This window comes from Nomascus leucogenys, chromosome 12, assembly GCF_006542625.1.
Source record: "Nomascus leucogenys isolate Asia chromosome 12, Asia_NLE_v1, whole genome shotgun sequence".
Taxonomy (NCBI): Eukaryota; Metazoa; Chordata; class Mammalia; order Primates; family Hylobatidae; genus Nomascus; species Nomascus leucogenys.
Window position 1 is genome coordinate 1,756,403 of NC_044392.1, and position 17,789 is coordinate 1,774,191.

Here is a 17,789-nt window from a genome sequence, read left to right on the forward strand (position 1 = left end):
CAGTGGTGCAAAAAAGGATCACTGCAGCCTTGAGCTCTTGGGCTCAAGGGATCCTGCCACCAGCATCCCATGTAGCTGGGACCACAGGTGCATGCCGCCATGCCCAGCTAATTGTTTTTGTTTTGTTTTGTTTGTAGAGACAGTATCTCACTTTTGTTGCCTAGGCTGGTCTCAAACTCCTGGGCTCAAGTGATCCTCCCGCCGTGGCCTCCCAAAGTGCCAGCATTAGAGGTGTAAGCCACCACGCCCAGCCTAAACATCATTATTAATAGTTAAATTTTAGCAGTGTTTCCATTCTGCAAATGACGCCTGCTGTCATGGCCTCTGCTCCACACTTTATGGGAGATCCTAGCCCATGCAATAGGACAAACATAAGAAATGAGACAGAAAAATGGAACTACATGAAATAAAACTCCTTATTTGCAGACATATAATTATCTACGAAGAGTGTTTCTTTTTGTTGTTGTTTTTTTTTTTTTTTTTTTTTTTTTTGAGACGGAGTCTCGCTCTGTCACCCAGGCTGGAGTGCAGTGGCGCTATCTCAGCTCACTGCAAGCTCCGGCTCCCGGGTTCACGCCATTCTCCTGCCTCAGCCTCTCCGAGTAGCTGGGACTACAGGCGCCCGCCACCACGCCCGGCTAATTTTTTGTATTTTTAGTAGAGACAGGGTTTCACCGTGGTCTCGAGCTCCTGACCTCGTGATCCGCCCGCCTCGGCCTCCCAAAGTGCTGGGATTACAAGCGTGAGCCAGCGCGCCCGGCCTACGAAGAGTGTTTCTGATTTTTTTTTTTTTTTTTTGAGAAGGGTCTTGCTCTGAGGTTCAGGCTGGAGTACAGTAGCACCATCGTGGCTTACTGCAGCCTCAACCTCCTGGGCTCAAGCAGTCCTACTACCTCAGCCTCCCAAGTAGCCAAGACCACAGATATGTGCTATCTTCTTATTTTTGTAGAGACAGTCTCCGTATGTTGCCCAGGCTGCTCTTGAACTCCTGGGCTCAAGTGATTCTCCCAACTTGGCCTCCCAAAGTGCTGGGATTATAGGTGTGAGCTATATAGCACCTGGACTCAGAAAATCTTTGGATAAGCCATTAGAATAAGAGACTTTAGCTAATAAGAGAGATTGCTACATACCAGATTAATATACAAATATGAATAGTATGCCTATAAGCCAATAATAATGCAGTAGGAAAAAAGTGCCCATTCACTATAGCAATAAAATCTATGAGCAGTAGGAATAAATCTAACAAAAATATGTAAGATCTTAACAGGGAAAATAACATGGAAGAGTATGAAAGACCTGAATAAATGAATTAGACCATGTTCACGGATGGTGAGACTCAACATTATAAAGATGTGAATTCTCCCCTAAATTAATCTATAAGTTCAATACAATAATGAAGCTTGTCAAACTGATGCTAATGTTTATGAGGTAGAAGCGTTGACAGCATTTTTGAAAAAAATGTTACTTGAGGCCGGGCCTGGTGGCTCAACGCCTGTAATCCCAGCACTTTGGGAGGCCAAGGTGGGTGGATCACTTGGGCTCAGGAGTTTGAGACCAGCCTGGGCAACATGGTGAGACCCTGTCTCTATTTCAAACAACAACAACAAATTAGTGGGGAAAGGATAAACTGTTCAATAAATGGTGCCAGAAAAGTTGTTTATATGGAAAAAAATCAGAATACTATGTACAAAATAAATTGAAGTAGATTAAAAGCCCTAAAAGTGAAAAACAGAACTTTAAAAAATGTCTTTATGTCCTTGAGATAGGGAAGGATTTCTTAAAATACAGAAGAAACATACCATTACTGATTGATAAATTTGACTGTATTAAAACTAAAATTGGCGCTGGGTGCAGTGGCTCACGCCTGTAATCCCAGCACTTTGAGAAGCCAAGGTGGGTGGATCACCTGAGGTCAGGAGTTTGAGACCAGCCTGGCCAACATGGTGAAACCTCGTCTCTACTAAAAATATAAAAATTAGCCAGGCACCTGTAATCCCAGCTACTTGGGAGGCTGAGGTAGGAGAATTGCGTGAACCCAGGAGGCCGAGGTTGCCGTGAGCCGGCATCGTGCCACTGCACTCCAGCCTGGGAGACAGAGCGAGACTCTGTCTCAAGAAAAATAAATAAATAAATAAATAAATAAATAAATAATAAAAATACAAAAATTAACCAGGCATGGTGGCGCATGCCTGTAATCCCAGCTACTGGGGAGGCTGAAGCAGGAGAATCGCTTGAACTCCAGAGGTAGAGGTTGTAGTGGGCTGAGATTGTGCCATTGCACTCCAGCCTGGGCAACAAGAGCGAAGCTCTGTCTCAAAAAAAACAAAAAACAAAAAAAAAAAACCTAAAACTAAAAGCAGCCGGATGCAGAGTGGTTTACCCCTGTAATCCCAGCACTTGGGCAGGTGAGGAGGGTGGATCGCTTGAGCCCAAGAATTTGAGACCAGCCTAGGCAACATAATGAGACCCCCATCTCTACAAAGAAAATTAAAATATTAGCCGGGTGTGGTGATGTGCACTTGTAGTTCCAGCTACTCAGGTGGGGGCTGAGGTGGGAGGATCACTTGAGCCCGGAGGCTGCAGTGAGCCATGATCGCGTCATGTACTTCAGCCTGGGCAACAAAGTGAGACCCTGACTCAAAAACAAAAACAAAAAATACTAACCAAATTAAAAGTTTCTTTTTTTTCTTTTCTTTTTCTTTTTATTTTTTTTGAGTCAAGGCCTCTCTCTGTCACCCAGGCTGGAATGCAGTGGCATGATCTCGGCTCACTGCAGTCTCCACCTCCAGGTTCAAGCCATTCTTCTGCCTCAGCCTCCCAAGTAGCTGGGATTACAGATGTGTGCCACCACACCCGGCTAATTTTGGTATTTTTAGTAGAGACAGTTTTCGCCATGTTGGCCAGGCTGGTCTACAACTCCTGACCTTAGGTGATCCGCCCACCTCAGCCTCCCAAACTGCTGGAATTACAGGCGTGAGCCATTGTGCCCAGCCCTAAAAGGTTATTTTTTAATGAAAAAAACCTTAAAGGATATTAAAAAGAGAAACCACACAAACTGGAAGAAGATATTTGCAAGGCATAGCACTGATAAAGGATTAGTATGTAGGATAGATAAAAGGATAATTATAGATCAATTTGATTTGATTTGATTTGATTTGATTTTTTTTTTTGAGACAGAGTCTTTCTCTGTACCCCAGGCTGGAGTGCAGTGGCGCGATCTCGGCTCACCGCAACCTCCACCTCCTGGATTCACGCCATTCTCCTGCCTCAGCCTCTCCGAGTAGCTGGGACTACAGGCGCCCGCCAACACGCCCGGCTAATTTTTTGTATTTTTAGTAGAGACAGGGTTTCACCGTGTTAGCCAGGATGGTCTCGATCTCCTGACCTCGTGATCCGCCCACCTCGGCCTCCCAAAGTGCCAGGATTACAGGCTTGAGCCACTGCGCCCGGCTATAAATCAATTTTAAAAAGACAACCCAATTTTAAAAGGAGGAAAGGGTATTTAGATAGCATTGTTGGCTTCAATTCTTCATCCCTTACCTATATTTACATGCTTTGTTGTGCTTTGCAATTCTTCCCACTAACTGGGAAGAGGATGTTCCACCTTCCCTGGACTTTGGATCTGGCCATGTGATTCCTTTGGTCTGTAGCCTATGGTAGATGTGACAGTGTGCCAGTTCCAAGTCTCAGTCTTAAAAGGCCTCATATATTCTTACATGGTCTTCTGCACTTCTGCCACTGTCACAAGAAGAAATTGTCCAGTCCAGCCCACTGGTCCCAGGAGGAAGATAGGAGACACACGTAACACAACTACCTCAGACAAGCTGCCCCATCCAGGTCCGGCTTAAATCATCTATCTCCTAGATATGCGAATGAGCCCAGGTAAGAGCAACAGGCTGGGCGCGGTTGCTCACGCCTGTAATCCCAACACTGGGAGGTCGAGGCGGGTGGATCACAAGGTCAGGAGTTTGAGACCAGCCTGGCCAACATAGTAAAACCCCGCCCGTCTCTACTAAAAATACAAAAAATGAGCTGGGCGTGGTGGCGGGCACCTGTAATCCCAGCTACCTGGGAGGCTGAGGCAGGAGAATCGCTTGAACCCAGGAGGCAGAGGTTGCAGTAAGCCGAGATTGCACCACTACACTTCAGCCCAGGCAACGGTGTGAGACTGTCTCAAAGAAAAAAAAAAAAAGATCAGCAGAGCTGCCCTGACAAGTCCAAACGAAATCAGCCTACCTACAGGCAAATGAGCTAAATAAAGTCATTTATCACTTAACGATGGGGTACGTTCTGAGAAATGTTGGGTGATTTTGTCATTGTGTCAGCATCGTAGAGTGTACTTAACACAAACCAGGATGGTATAACCTACCACACACCTACACTATCTGGTATAAGCTACCACTTGTAGCCGGCATCACCACAAACACACATGATTAATGTGTTGTGCTACGATGTTGCATCACTGGGCCATAGGAATTTTTCCACTCCATTATAATCTTATGTGGCCACCATCATATATATGTAGTTGGTTGCTGACCAAAGCGTCATTACCGAGCACATGACTGTACTTATTCGTGTATAACCCTGGTTTTGTGGTGGTTATGCAGTGCTGGTTAACAATATCGTAGTGAGCAAGCAGTGGCCAATAAACATATTAAAAGTTAATTATATTTATCTTTTATCTCTGACCTTTTTTGTTTTTTCTTTTTATTCATTATTTTATTCTTTCTTTGACCATTTTAAACATACTTATTTCATAGTCTATCAAACTTTTGTTGTATTTCCTGAAATTCTTGGGGTTCTAATTCTGTTTATGATGCCTGCTGATTCTTCTTTTTTTTTTTTGAGGCGGAGTCTTGCTCTGTCGCCCAGGCTGGAGTGCAGTGGCACGATCTCGGCTCACTGCAAGCTCCGCCTCCCGGGGTCACGCCATTCTCCTGCCTCAGCCTCTCCGGGTAGCTGGGACTACAGGTGCCCGCCACCACGCCCGGCTAATTTTTTGTATTTTTAGTAGAGACGGGGTTTCACCGTGGTCTCGATCTCCTGACCTCGTGATCTGCCCGCCTCAGCCTCCCAAAGTGCTGGGATTACAAGCGTGAGCCACCGCGCCTGGCCCTGATTCTTCTTTATTTTTTATTTATTTATTTATTTATTTATTTATTTATTTATTTATGGAGTCTCACTCTGTCACCCAGGCTGGAGTGCAGTGTAGTGGCGCAATCTCGGCTCACTGCAACCTCCACCTCCCGGGTTCAAGCGATTCTCCTGCCTCAGCGTCCCGAGCAGCTGGGACTACAGGCACGCACCACTACACCCAGCTAATTTTTGTATTTTTAGTAGAGACGGGATTTCACCATGTTGGCCAGGATGGTCTCCATCTCTTGACCTTGTGATCTGCCCGCCTTGGCCTCCCAAAGTGCTGGGATTATAGGCGTGAGCCACCACGCCTGGCCAGTAACAGTCTAGTATTAAGTGATATGTTGAAACCTATTATCTTCTGTGTCTTGGCGATTATGTTCTCCAACAAGAAAGTGTTCTTAATGGAATAAAAGAGGCTTCTGATTATTATTTTAGTTAATTCACCTTAGAAAAGGATTGTTCATTTTGGGAGGCTGAGGCAGGAGGATTGCTTGAGCCCAGGAGTTGGAGACCAGCTGTGGTACATGGCGAGACCTTATCTCTATTAAAAAAATAAAAAAACAAAAAACAGGCATGGTGGTGCACACCTGTAGTCCCAGCTACTTGGGAGGCTGAGGTAGGAGGATCACTTGAAACCAGGAGTTCAAGGTTGCAGTGAGCTTCTTATGTTTGTTTGTTTTTGGGTGTTTGTTTGTTTTTTGAGATGGAGTCTTGCTCTGTGGCCCAGGCTGGAGTGCAGTGGTGTGATCTTGGCTCACTGCAACCTCCACCTCCCAGGTTCAAGCGATTCGTCTGCCTCAGCCTCCTGAGTAGCTGGGATTATAGGCACCCGCCACCACGCCCAGCTGATTTTTGTATTTTTGGTAGAGACAGGGTTTTGCCATGTTGTCCAGGCTGGCCTCGAACTCCTGACCTCAGGTGATCTCCCTGCCTTGGCCTCCCGAAGTGCTGGGATTACAGGAGTGAGTCACTGCGCCCAGCCACAGCGAGCTTTGATTACACCACTGCACTGCAGCCTGGGCCACAGAGCAAGATCCTGTCTCAAAACAAAATAAAATAATTGTAATGTAGGTTTTGGTAACCACATGTGCCTTTTCCTCTTCAGAATGGAGATCTCCTCTCATCAGTCTCACCTCCTGCAGCAACTGAACGAGCAGCGCAGGCAAGATGTATTTTGTGACTGCAGTATTCTAGTTGAAGGGAAGGTCTTCAAAGCACATCGAAATGTATTATTCGCTAGTAGCGGCTACTTTAAAATGCTTCTTTCTCAGAATTCAAAGGAGACAAGTCAGCCAACCACAGCTACATTTCAGGCTTTCTCCCCTGACACTTTTACAGTTATCTTGGACTTCGTATATTCTGGCAAACTGTCTCTTACTGGTCAGAATGTCATAGAAGTGATGTCGGCTGCTAGCTTCCTTCAGATGACTGACGTCATAAGTGTATGTAAGACTTTTATTAAATCTTCCTTAGACATTAGTGAGAAAGAAAAAGATCGCTATTTCAGTCTCTCAGATAAAGATGCCAATTCTAATGGTGTAGAACGTTCCTCTTTTTATAGTGGTGGCTGGCAAGAAGGAAGCAGTTCTCCACATTCTCACCTAAGCCCAGAGCAAGGAACAGGTATAATAAGTGGAAAATCTTGGAATAAGTATAATTATCATCCAGCCTCCCAGAAGAATACTCAACAACCCTTGGCCAAGCATGAACCAAGGAAAGAGTCCATTAAAAAGACCAAACATTTGAGATTGTCACAGCCTTCTGAAGTTACTCATTATAAGTCAAGCAAACGAGAAGTACGAACATCTGATTCTTCCAGCCATGTTTCCCAGTCTGAAGAACAAGCACAGATTGATGCCGAAATGGACTCTACTCCTGTTGGTTATCAGTACGGTCAAGGATCTGATGTCACATCCAAAAGTTTTCCAGGTACCCAAAAAGAGCATAAGTCCCCTCATCTAGGTTCCAAACTGCTATATTAATCAGTCTTCTGTCAAAACACCCTTAGTTTCAGGTGCTCTAAGCAGTTGAAGCAAGTGATTTTTTTCAGAAGTTCTATTTTTGTAATGAAATTTATTTAGTAAGGACAGGCGTGGTGGCTCACGCCTGTGATTCCAGCAGTTTGGGAGGCTGAGGCGGGCAGATCACCTGAGGTCAGGAGTTCGAGACCAGCCTGGCCAACATGGCAAAACCCCATCTCTACTAAAAGGACAAAAAAATTAGCCGAGCATGGTGATGTGTGCCTGTAATCCTAGCTATTCAGGAGGCTGAGGCAGGAGAATCACTTGAACCCGGGAGGCGGAGGTTGCAGGGAGCTGAGATTACACCACTGCACTCCATCCTGGGCGATAGAGTGAGACTCTGTCTCAAAAAAAAAAAAAGAAATTCGTTTCATAAAACGTGGATTTAAATTTTTAATTCAAAATAATATTGAATAAATATAACGACAATCAAAATAATAAGAATACTAAGGGTCAAAACCCATGATTTTCCAAGCCTGTATCTGTGCGTGGTTAGATACTCTTAAATGTTGAAAGCTCTTTTCTAAATAGTTCAATCCCTAAGACACATATTTTCACTTTAAATAGTTTTTTTTCTTCCTGCGTATTTACTCAGAGGAGTATTTAGCTTGTTAAGATAAAAATACAGGCCGGGCGCAGTGGCTCACGCCTATTATCCCAGCACTTTGGGAGGCTGAGGCAGGTGGATCACAAGGTCAGGAGTTCGAGACCAGCCTGGCCAATATGGTGAACCCTCGTCTCTACTAACAATACAAAATAAATTAGTTGGGCATGGTGGCACACACCTGTAATCCCAGCTACTCGGGAGGCTGAGGCAGGAAAATTGCTTGAACCCGGGAGGCGGAGGGCGTGGTGAGCCGAGATCACGCCACTGCACTCCAGCCTGGGTGATAGAGGGAGATTCTGTCTCAAAAAAAAAAAAAGATACAAATACTTTTTTTTTTTTTTTTTTTTGAGACAGAGTTTTGCTCTTGTTGCCCAGACTGGAGTGCAATGTGCAATCGTGGCTCACTGCAACCTCCGCCTCCCGGGTGCAAGCAATTCTCCTGCCTCAGCCTCCCGAGTAGCTGGGATTACAGGCATCCGCCACCATGCCCAGCTAATTTTTTGTATTTTTAGTAGAGACGGGGTTTTTCCATGTTTCCCAGGCTGGTCTTCAACTCCTGACCTCAGGTGATCCAGCCTCCTTGGCCTCTCAAAGTACTGGGATTACAGGTGTGAGCCACCACTCTCGGCACATAATTTTTTTTTTAAGGATTGCCTGTAGTCCTAGCTACTGGGGAGGCTAAGGCAGAGCATCACTTGAGCCCAGGAGTTAAAAGACCAGCATAGGCAACATAGTGAGACCCCATCTCCCACCCAAAAAAGAACAAACACATCACATACAACCCATAACACTGATACTGTAAATCTACCGTGGACCAATATGCAACATGAGACATCTCATTTTCATGATAACGGTAAAATGCAGAAAGACCATGTAAGTTGACAGTTTCAGAATAATCTTCCCTCACTTTGGAAGTAGAGAATAGGGATAAGAAATGCATATCACAATTTTCCCCCCAATTAATCAGTTAGCAAATTTGCTTAATAGTTTCCATGTAAATTTAAATGAAAATTATGTTAAAATGAGACTCCTGAAGGTTGTAAGATATAGATTATATATTTATTTTATTTTATTTTGCTATTTTGTAGAGATGGAGTTCTCACTATGTTTCCCAGGCTGGTCTTGAACTCCTAGCCTGAAATGATCCTCCCACCTCAGCCTCCCAAAGTGCTGGCATTACAGGAATGAGCCACCATGTCCAGCCTGATTTTTATTTTAGAAAAATTTCAAACATACACAAAAGTAAAGACAATGGTATAATTAACCTCCATGCATCCATGACCTAGTCCCACAACCTCCAACTCATGGCCTGTCTCATGTCTGTATCCTTATCCCTAACCCATTCCCTTTATTATTATTATTATTATTTTTTTTTTTGAGACGGAGTCTCGCTCTGTCGCCCAGGCTGGAGTGCGGTGGCGCAATCTCGGCTCACTGCAAGCTCCGCCTCCCGGGTTCACGCCATTCTCCTGCCTCAGCCTCTCCGAGTAGCTGGGACTACAGGCGCCCGCCACCACGCCCGGCTAATTTTTTGTATTTTTTTTTTTTTAGTAGAAACGGGGTTTCACCGTGGTCTCGATCTCCTGACCTCGTGATCCACCCACCTCGGCCTCCCAAAGTGCTGGGATTACAAGTGTGAGCCACCGCGCCTGGCCTCCCTTTATTGTTTTTAAACCAATCTTAGACATCATATGTTTTCCCCTGTAAATAGTTTGGAATGTGTCCTTAAAATATTATAGAAAAAAATACAATACTATTATCATACCTAAATTGAACAATTTTTTTTTTTTTTTTGAGACAGAGTCTCACACTGTTGCCCAGACTGCAATGCAGTGGCACAATCTTGGCTCACTGCAACTTTCACCTCCCAGGTTCAAGCCATTCTCCCACTTTAGCCTCTCAAATAGCTGGGACTACAGGCCTGCACCACCACACCTGGCTAATTTTTTAATTCTTGGTAGAGATAGGGTTTTACCATGTTGGCCAAGCTGGTCTCAAGCTCCTTACCTCAAGTGATTTTCCTCCAAGAAAAAAGCTTAAATATTAAATACTTTTACTTTGAAATTGTGTACAGTTAAAAAATATAGTACTATTTTACATTTAAAATCTAATAACCCTACTGCATTAAATTTAAAAAAAAAACATGGCAGGCCGGGCACGGTGGCTCACACCTGTAATCCCAGCACTTTGGGAGGCCAAGGCGGGCGGATCACGAGGTTAGGAGTTTGAGACCAACCTGACCAACATGGTGAAACCCTGTCTCTGCTAAAAATACAAAAATTAGCTGGGAGTGCTGGCGCGTGTCTATAATCCCAGCGACTCAGGAGCCTGAGGCAGGAGAATCACTTGAACCCAGGAGGCAGAGGTTGCAGTGAGTGGAGATCGTGCCATTGCACTCTAGCCTGGGCGACACAGCGAAACTCCATCTCAAAAAAAAAAACAAAACAAAACAAAAGCATAGCAGTCTGAATTTACCCAACTTTCTAAATGTATCAAATACTGAAGTTAAATTTCTATACTTAGGATTACATTGACAATCTAGTCTTAATAAAACTTCTTTCATCTCTTATTTTTTGGGCCAACCAACTGCTTGTGAATTCTTTTTATTTCATTTTTTTTTAAAGTTTATTTTTTTCTTTCCTTGTTTCCAGTGGGCTTGGATTGGATTCTTTCTGTTATTAGAATTGTTATTATGAACTTTCCAGTGATTTAATCAAAGCGTCTCTTGACAGATGATCTGCCTCGGATGCGATTCAAGTGCCCGTACTGCACACATGTGGTGAAGCGGAAGGCAGACCTAAAGCGCCACCTTCGTTGTCATACAGGAGAAAGGCCCTATCCATGTCAGGCTTGCGGGAAAAGATTCAGCAGGCTAGACCATCTAAGTAGCCATTTTCGAACAGTATGTATGATTTTTTTTCATCGTTTTACTAATTCTTTTTTGGTTTTTGTTTGTTTTTGTTTTTTTGAGGCGGAGTTTCACTCTTGTTGCCCAGGCTGGAGTACAATGGTGTAATCTCAGCTCGCTGCAACCTCTGCCTCCCGGATTCAAGCAATTCTCCTGCCTCAGCCTCCTGAGTAGTTGGGATTACAGGTGCGTGCCACCACGTCTGGCTAATTTTTGTATTTTTAGTAGAAATGGGGTTTCACCACATTGGCCTGGCTGGTCTCGAACACCCGACCTCAGGTGATTCACCTGCCTCAGCCTCCCAAAAGTGCTGGGATTACAGGCATGAGCCACCACGCCCGGCCTTGTTTTGTTTTTTTTGAGACAGGGTCTCTCTCTATTGCCCAAGCTGGAATGCGGTGGCGCAATCTCAGCTCACTGCAGCCGCGACCTCTCGGGCTCAAATTATCCTCCCGCCTTAGCCTCCTGAGTATCTGGGACTACAGGCCTGCACCAACATGCTGGGCTAATTTTTGTATTTTTGTATTTTTTGTAGAGATGGGGTTTCATCATGTTGCCCAGGCTGGTCTTGAACTCCTGGGGTCAAGTGATCCACCTTCCTCAGCCTCCCAAAATGCTGGGGTTACAGGCGTAAGCCACCATACCTGACCCATCATTTTACTTCTTAAGAAATACGTACAGTTGGCCAGGCACAGTGGCTCACACACGTAATCCTAGCACTTCGGGAGGCCAAGGCGGGCAGATTGCTTGAGGCCAGTTCAGTTCAAGACCAGCCTGGTTGGCCGGGCGCGGTGGCTCACACCTGCAATCCCAGCACTTTGGGAGGCCGAGGCAGGCGGATCACGAGGTCAGGAGATCGAGACCATTCTGGCTAACACGGTGAAACCCTGTCTCTACTAAAAATACAAAAAAATTAGCCAGGCGTGGTGGCGGGCGCCTGCAATCCCAGCTACTCAGGAGGCTGAGGCAGGAGAATGGCATGAACCTGGGAGGCGGAGCTTGCAGTGAGCCAAGATTGCGCCACTGCACTCCAGCCTGGATGACAGAGAGAGACACTATCTAAAAAAAAAAAAAAAAAAAGACCAGCCTGGCTAACATGGTGAAACCCCATCCACCAAAAATACAAAAATTAGCCGGCATGGTAGCGCACACCTGTAATCCCAGCTACTCAAGAGGCTGAGGCACAAGAATTGCCAGAACCCAGGAAGTGGAGGTTACAGTGAGCTGAGATTGTGCCACTGCACTCCAGCCTGGATGACAGAGCGAGACCCTGTCTAAAAAAAAAAAAATGTACATTTATGGGCTTCAGGATCATCTCATTTGCTGAGGGAAATATTTTCACATAACTCTACCATATTTAAAATTCTTCCAACTTAGTGTTTTTACTTTGCACCTAAAGCATAATTATGTATATTGATTTTTATTCTCCTTTGAGACCTTGAAGTGGGGTATATTCTTTTGATGGTAAACAGTTTTATATTTCCATTTTAATTCACTTAGTCTAATATGTTTTTATATACTGGTCTGTTCAGAGCCAAAGATAATACAAACTGTATAAATGCTTTAAGTGTCTAGGTCAGAATCACCACTGTAGATACTCAGCATCTACCAGTGATTACTGAATCCTTGTCTGGTAGGATCTCAGTCTAGTTGCAGCTGTCCAACCAAAGGAGGTCTCCACTACACCTGCTTTCTTTTTTTTTTTGAGACAGAGTCTCGCTCTGTTGCCCAGGCTGGAGTGTAATGGTGTGATCTTGCCCCACTGCAACCTCTGCCTCCCAGGTTCAAGCAGTTCTCCTGACTCAGCCTCCCGAGTAGCTGGGACTACAGGTGCCCACCTAGTTTTTGTATTTTTAGTAGAGATGGGGTTTCACCATGTTGGCCAGGCTGGTCTTGAATTCCTGACCTCGAGTGATCCATCCACCTCGGCCTCCCAAAGTACTGGGATTACAGGCGTGAGCCACAACGCCTGCTGGTCTTACATTTCTAGATATCATATGGTCTCAGGAATTTGAGGAATTGTATTGGTTTATTATGTTTGGATCCACAATTATTACTCTTTTTGACACTCAATTTTTAGTTTTATCCAGTGAACAGTCTCTACCTTGATGCTGGCTCTTGTCTCCTTTTGTCACAACTCCATTAAATTTTGAAAGTGTCCTTGTTCTCTACCTCCAAAGGAGGCCTAGATTCACTTTGTACTTTCCCTACCACAGAGCTGGAATCAGCCATTTCTCAATCCATTTCCTTTAGTGGAAAGTGAAATTAGAGCCCAAAGTCTGGGCAGTCATTGTTATGGAGGTGTCATTTCTTTTACACTATTTCAGTGGATAGAGTTAGAAGATACGTATTTTGGAGGGATGGACATGAATCTGTATGAGAGCTTGTAACAAAAACAATACCACATTTGATACCCATAGTTTTGTTTGTTTGTTTGTTTTTTGAGACAGAGTCTCGCTCTGTCATCCAGGCTGGAGTGCAGTGGCACGATCTCAGCTCACCACAACCTCCACCTGCTGGGTTCAAGTGATTCTCCTGCCTTGGCCTCCCGAGTAGCTGGGATTACAAGCATGTATCTGGCTAATTTTTTTTTTTGTGTGTGGTAGAGATGGGGTTTCACCATGTTGGCCAGGCTGATCTTGAACTCCTGGCCTCAAGTGATCCACCCACCTTTACTTCCCAAAGTGCTGGGATTACAGATGTGAGCTACTATGCCCAACCTAATACACATAATATTACTATCTCAGGAGAAGTCAGAATTCATTCAAATCATGTACTTTTAATGTTTACTGATTAATATGTCAACAGTTACGCACAGGATAATAACTGTACTAGTGGTAATTCCATACATTTTCCTACATATTTTACCAGACTATATTAGCTTTCTTGGATTTTTTTTTTTTTTTTTTTTTTTTTTTTTTTTTTTTGAAATGGAGGCTCACTCTGTCATCTAAGCTGGAGTGCAGTGGCACAATCTCAGCTCACTGCAACCTCTGCCTCCTGGGCTCAAGTGATTCTCCTGCCTCAGCCTCCCGCATAGCTGGGATTACAGGCGTGTGCCACCATGCCCAGCTAAGTTTTGTATATTTTTTTAGTAAAAATGGAGTTTTACCATGTTGGCCAGGCTGATCTCAAACTCCTGACCTCAAGTGATCCACCCACCTCAGCCTCCCAAAGTGCTGGGATTACAGGTGTGAGCCACCGTGCCCAGCTTCTTGGACTTTTTTACTGCATTTGGTGCCCTACTTCTATACTGTCCTGACTTTATTTAAATGAATATTCCATAAACATTGATTCAACATTATACGATTAATTTTTATAGTTTTTAGATTAGAACCCATAATCTACTGTTCTGACAGCGATTGAACAAAGTTGTTTATTACTAATTATAATACATAATTATTCCTCAGCTACAACTGTTTACCAAAGCATTTCACACGTTAACTCATTTGGTCCTCACGTTAACCCTGTGAGTGATAGTTCCATTAGCCATAGGAAGCAAGCAAAGATAATACTAGGCTGATATGTAGAAGCAGCACCATAGTAGTTGTTTATGACGAGTGTCCAGTAGAATTAGTCAGGCTTCTCATCTGTCTGGGTGGTGCCCATATCTTACCAGTTAAATATTTTAACTGTCACCCTAAAGCAGGTTTATATAATGTTTTAAATCACTTGCTCCAAGATACATGGTAAGTGACGAAGATAGTAAATAACTAGAACCCCAAGCCTTCCAATCCCTGTGGTCCTCTTTCCACCAGATCTTTTATTAATAAAAATGGCAAGTTCTCCTTGTATCTAAAATATTGATAAATTTAAATTTATACAATATTTTTCTTTCTCTAGTAAAATAAAAAATTAATACACAAAACAAGAGAGATTCCACCCCCTGCCCCCACCTCAAATTAAGATATATGCAGCCTGGAAAACATAGTGAGACCCTTTCTCTACAAAAACATTTTTTTTAATTAGCCAGGTGTGGTGGCATGCACCTGTAGTCCCAGCTCCTCAGTGGGTTGGGATGGGAGGATTGCTTGAGCCTGGGAGGCTGAGGCCGCAGTGAGCCATAGTCACCACTACACCCCAGCCTGGGTGACAGAGCGAGACCCTATTTTAAAAATAAAAAGTATGCTGGGCGCGGTGCCTCACACCTGTAATCCCAGCACTTTGAGCGGCTGAGGCAGACAGATGACGAGGTCAGGAGTTTGAGACCAGCCTGACCAACATGGTGAAACCCCGTCTCTACTAAAAATACAAAAATTAGCTGGGCGTGGTGGCGCGTGCGTGTAATACCAGCTACTCAGGAGGCTGAGGCAGGAGAATTGCATGAACCCCGGAGGCGGAGGTTGCAGTGAACTGAGATCGCACCATTGCACTCCAGCCTGGGCAACAGAGTGAGACTCTGTCTCAAAAATAAATAAATAAATAAATAATAAAAATAAGTAAATAAATAAGTACATGGAACATAGTGTTTGCAATTATTATTATCATAGGAAGTTACCTCAGATACCAAATGCTATTGGATTAAGGGATGGGTGAAATTATTATGTCATATTAATAATAAAAAACATGATAGCCACTATTTAGAGAAAACTGATGTTTAATATTTCTGTGACATCAATTTACCACTAAAAGCCTTGATCTTTTTCTAATAATAGATGTTAATTTGAGTTTAATGCATGGCTTTGAACATCTTAAGTTTATGAACTGGTACCTAAAATATCAAACTGTCCTGCTTTTGAAAAATCACTTTTATCACTATTTAAATCTCTACACAGATTCACCAGGCATGTAAACTCATCTGCAGAAAATGTAAACGTCATGTGACAGATCTAACAGGGCAAGTGGTTCAGGAGGGAACCAGGCGCTACAGACTGTGTAATGAGTGTCTTGCAGAATTTGGCATAGACAGCCTCCCCATTGACTTGGAAGCTGAACAACATCTTATGTCCCCATCAGATGGAGATAAGGATTCCAGATGGCACTTGAGTGAAGATGAGAATAGATCCTATGTGGAGATTGTAGAAGATGGGTCTGCTGATCTGGTCATCCAGCAGGTTGATGATAGTGAAGAAGAAGAAGAAAAAGAAATTAAGCCCAACATTAGGTAGCTGTAATGTGAACCAACAGAGCTGGCATGTCTGCAATTTACATTGACTTCCTGTATCTCTCTCTTTCTGTGGTCAGAGTCTAGTTAACAAATTTATCACACTGACTTTAAAGAAATGATCTGATATAACTTGCATGCTTTCTGAACAGGCCATTGTGTCCATTCTGAACTTTGTTGCCCTAAAATGTGTTGCTGCACTGGAAAGAAAGAACTAGCTTGAAGTTGGCATGATGGATGAACAATTATCCTCTTACTTTCATTACAGTCCTCTTACTTTATTACAGAGATACGCTTTTTCTTTTAATATTGGAGGATCTACTTAGCAAACTTTTTTCAAAGAAAATACTTTAAATAAATTCACCACAACCAAACTTTATGTAAGACAATTTCAAGGTGTTTCAAAAACACGTACACTACCAATGTTTAATTTCACAGGGAACCAGTTAAGAGCACATTTAAGGATCTGGCAACCCACCTGACTAAACAAATTAGTCTTTCTATTAATTTGAGATCTGAAACAACCTGTCATTACTCTGATATCCTGAACGTTTAAGGATTATGGAAGAAGACTAAAATGTTTGAAATCATTCATATTTGAAATTTGTATCATTAGGTTAAAAATTACTCTCAGTATTGTTAAAAAAAAAAAAAAAAAAGTAGAGGCTGACCAAAGATTATATACAGATATTTTCTTAAAGCAGGAAACTAATGTTGCCTAAAAGTCAAGGCAGTTTGTGAAGATGATCTGTCAATATGGTTATCCATCTCTCTAAAGGAAAACAGACTGGGCGCGGTGGCTGATGCCTATAATCCCAATACTTTGGGAGGCCAAGGCAAGCGGATCACAAAGTCAGGAGTTTGAAACCAGCCTGGCCAACATGGTGAAACCTCGTCTCTACTAAAAAATACAAAATTAGCCGGGCATGGTGGTGGGTACCTATAATCCCAGCTACCTGGGAGGCTGAGGCAGGAGAATCGCTTGAACCTGGGAGGCAGAGGTTGCAGTGAGCTGAGATCACACCATTGCACTCCAGCCTGGGCAACAAGAGCGAAACTCCGTCTCAAAAAAAAGGAAAACAAACTAGGAGGTTCTTACCATATATGTGATTTCTAATGTTTATGTAGTGCTATATTATTTATAAAGTACTCTGTCACGTATTTTCTCAATCAGTGAGGTGGATACTATCTCCGATTTACAAATGAGGAAATTAAGGTCAGAAAGTCTGAGAGATAAAACTGATGATTGGACAGGGTCTGATTTTAAACAATCCTCTTTCAACCTTCTCTCCGTGTATGTCTCCTGAAATGGCAAAGAATAGAAGTCAAACCTCACCAGTTGGCAGTAATTATAAAAATAAGCCAATCCGAAAGTATGAAAGGAGGACTTGAATCATTTTCAACAACATACAATACCTTGATCTAGAGATTTTCAAATAGTGCTAAGTAATGTCCCTACAGTACCTATTGGTATGTTTTTATGTCAAGTTATTTATATGTAAATTTAAAGTATAAAACTATTTGAACAAATTATTCGCTTAAATACGTTGAACATTTTTGCTTCTCTTGTTTATGTAATATTTTCAAAACAAACTTTTCTCCTAGTATACAAAGTTTAAACTTCTCCCCTTTGGGCTGGGTGCGGTGGCTCACGCCTGTAATCCCAGCACTTTGGGAGACTGAGGCGGGTGGATCACCTGAGGTCGGGAGTTTGATACCAGCCTGACCAACATGGAGAAACCCCGTCTCTATTAAAAAATGCAAAATTAGCCGGGCTTGGTGTTGCATGCCTGTAATCCCAGCTACTTGGAAGGGTGAGGCAGGAGAATTGCTTGAACCCAGGAGGCAGAGGTTGCGGTGGGCCGAGATCGCGCCATTGCACTCCAGTCTGGGCAACAAGAGTGAAACTCCGTCTCAAAACAAAACAAAACAAAAAAATTCTCCCCTGCATAAATTATGAAACATTCCAAAATTACAGCTAAATTAGAGAAGCATTGTTTTAGTTCTAAA

At 43.2% G+C, this 17,789-nt stretch overlaps 1 protein-coding gene across 7 annotated transcripts in view; it reads left to right on the forward strand.

The window, feature by feature from the left end:
* Positions 1-16,158, forward strand: part of ZBTB8A (zinc finger and BTB domain containing 8A) — a 58,749-nt gene extending 42,591 nt beyond the window's left edge. For 4 of the 7 annotated variants that reach the window (XM_030823330.1, XM_030823329.1, XM_030823327.1 and 1 more), the window contains 3 exons: positions 6,245-7,068; positions 10,500-10,669; positions 15,451-16,153. In XM_030823330.1, the coding sequence (XP_030679190.1) occupies positions 6,246-7,068; positions 10,500-10,669; positions 15,451-15,783 (1,326 nt within the window). In that variant the 5' untranslated portion in view covers position 6,245 and the 3' untranslated portion in view covers positions 15,784-16,153. Of the gene's footprint in view, positions 1-6,244; positions 7,069-10,499; positions 10,670-15,450 lie in introns of all 7 variants that reach the window. The other 3 variants (XM_030823333.1, XM_030823332.1, XM_030823328.1) reach the window with 2 other exon arrangements.
* The last annotated feature ends 1,631 nt before the right edge of the window (positions 16,159-17,789 follow it).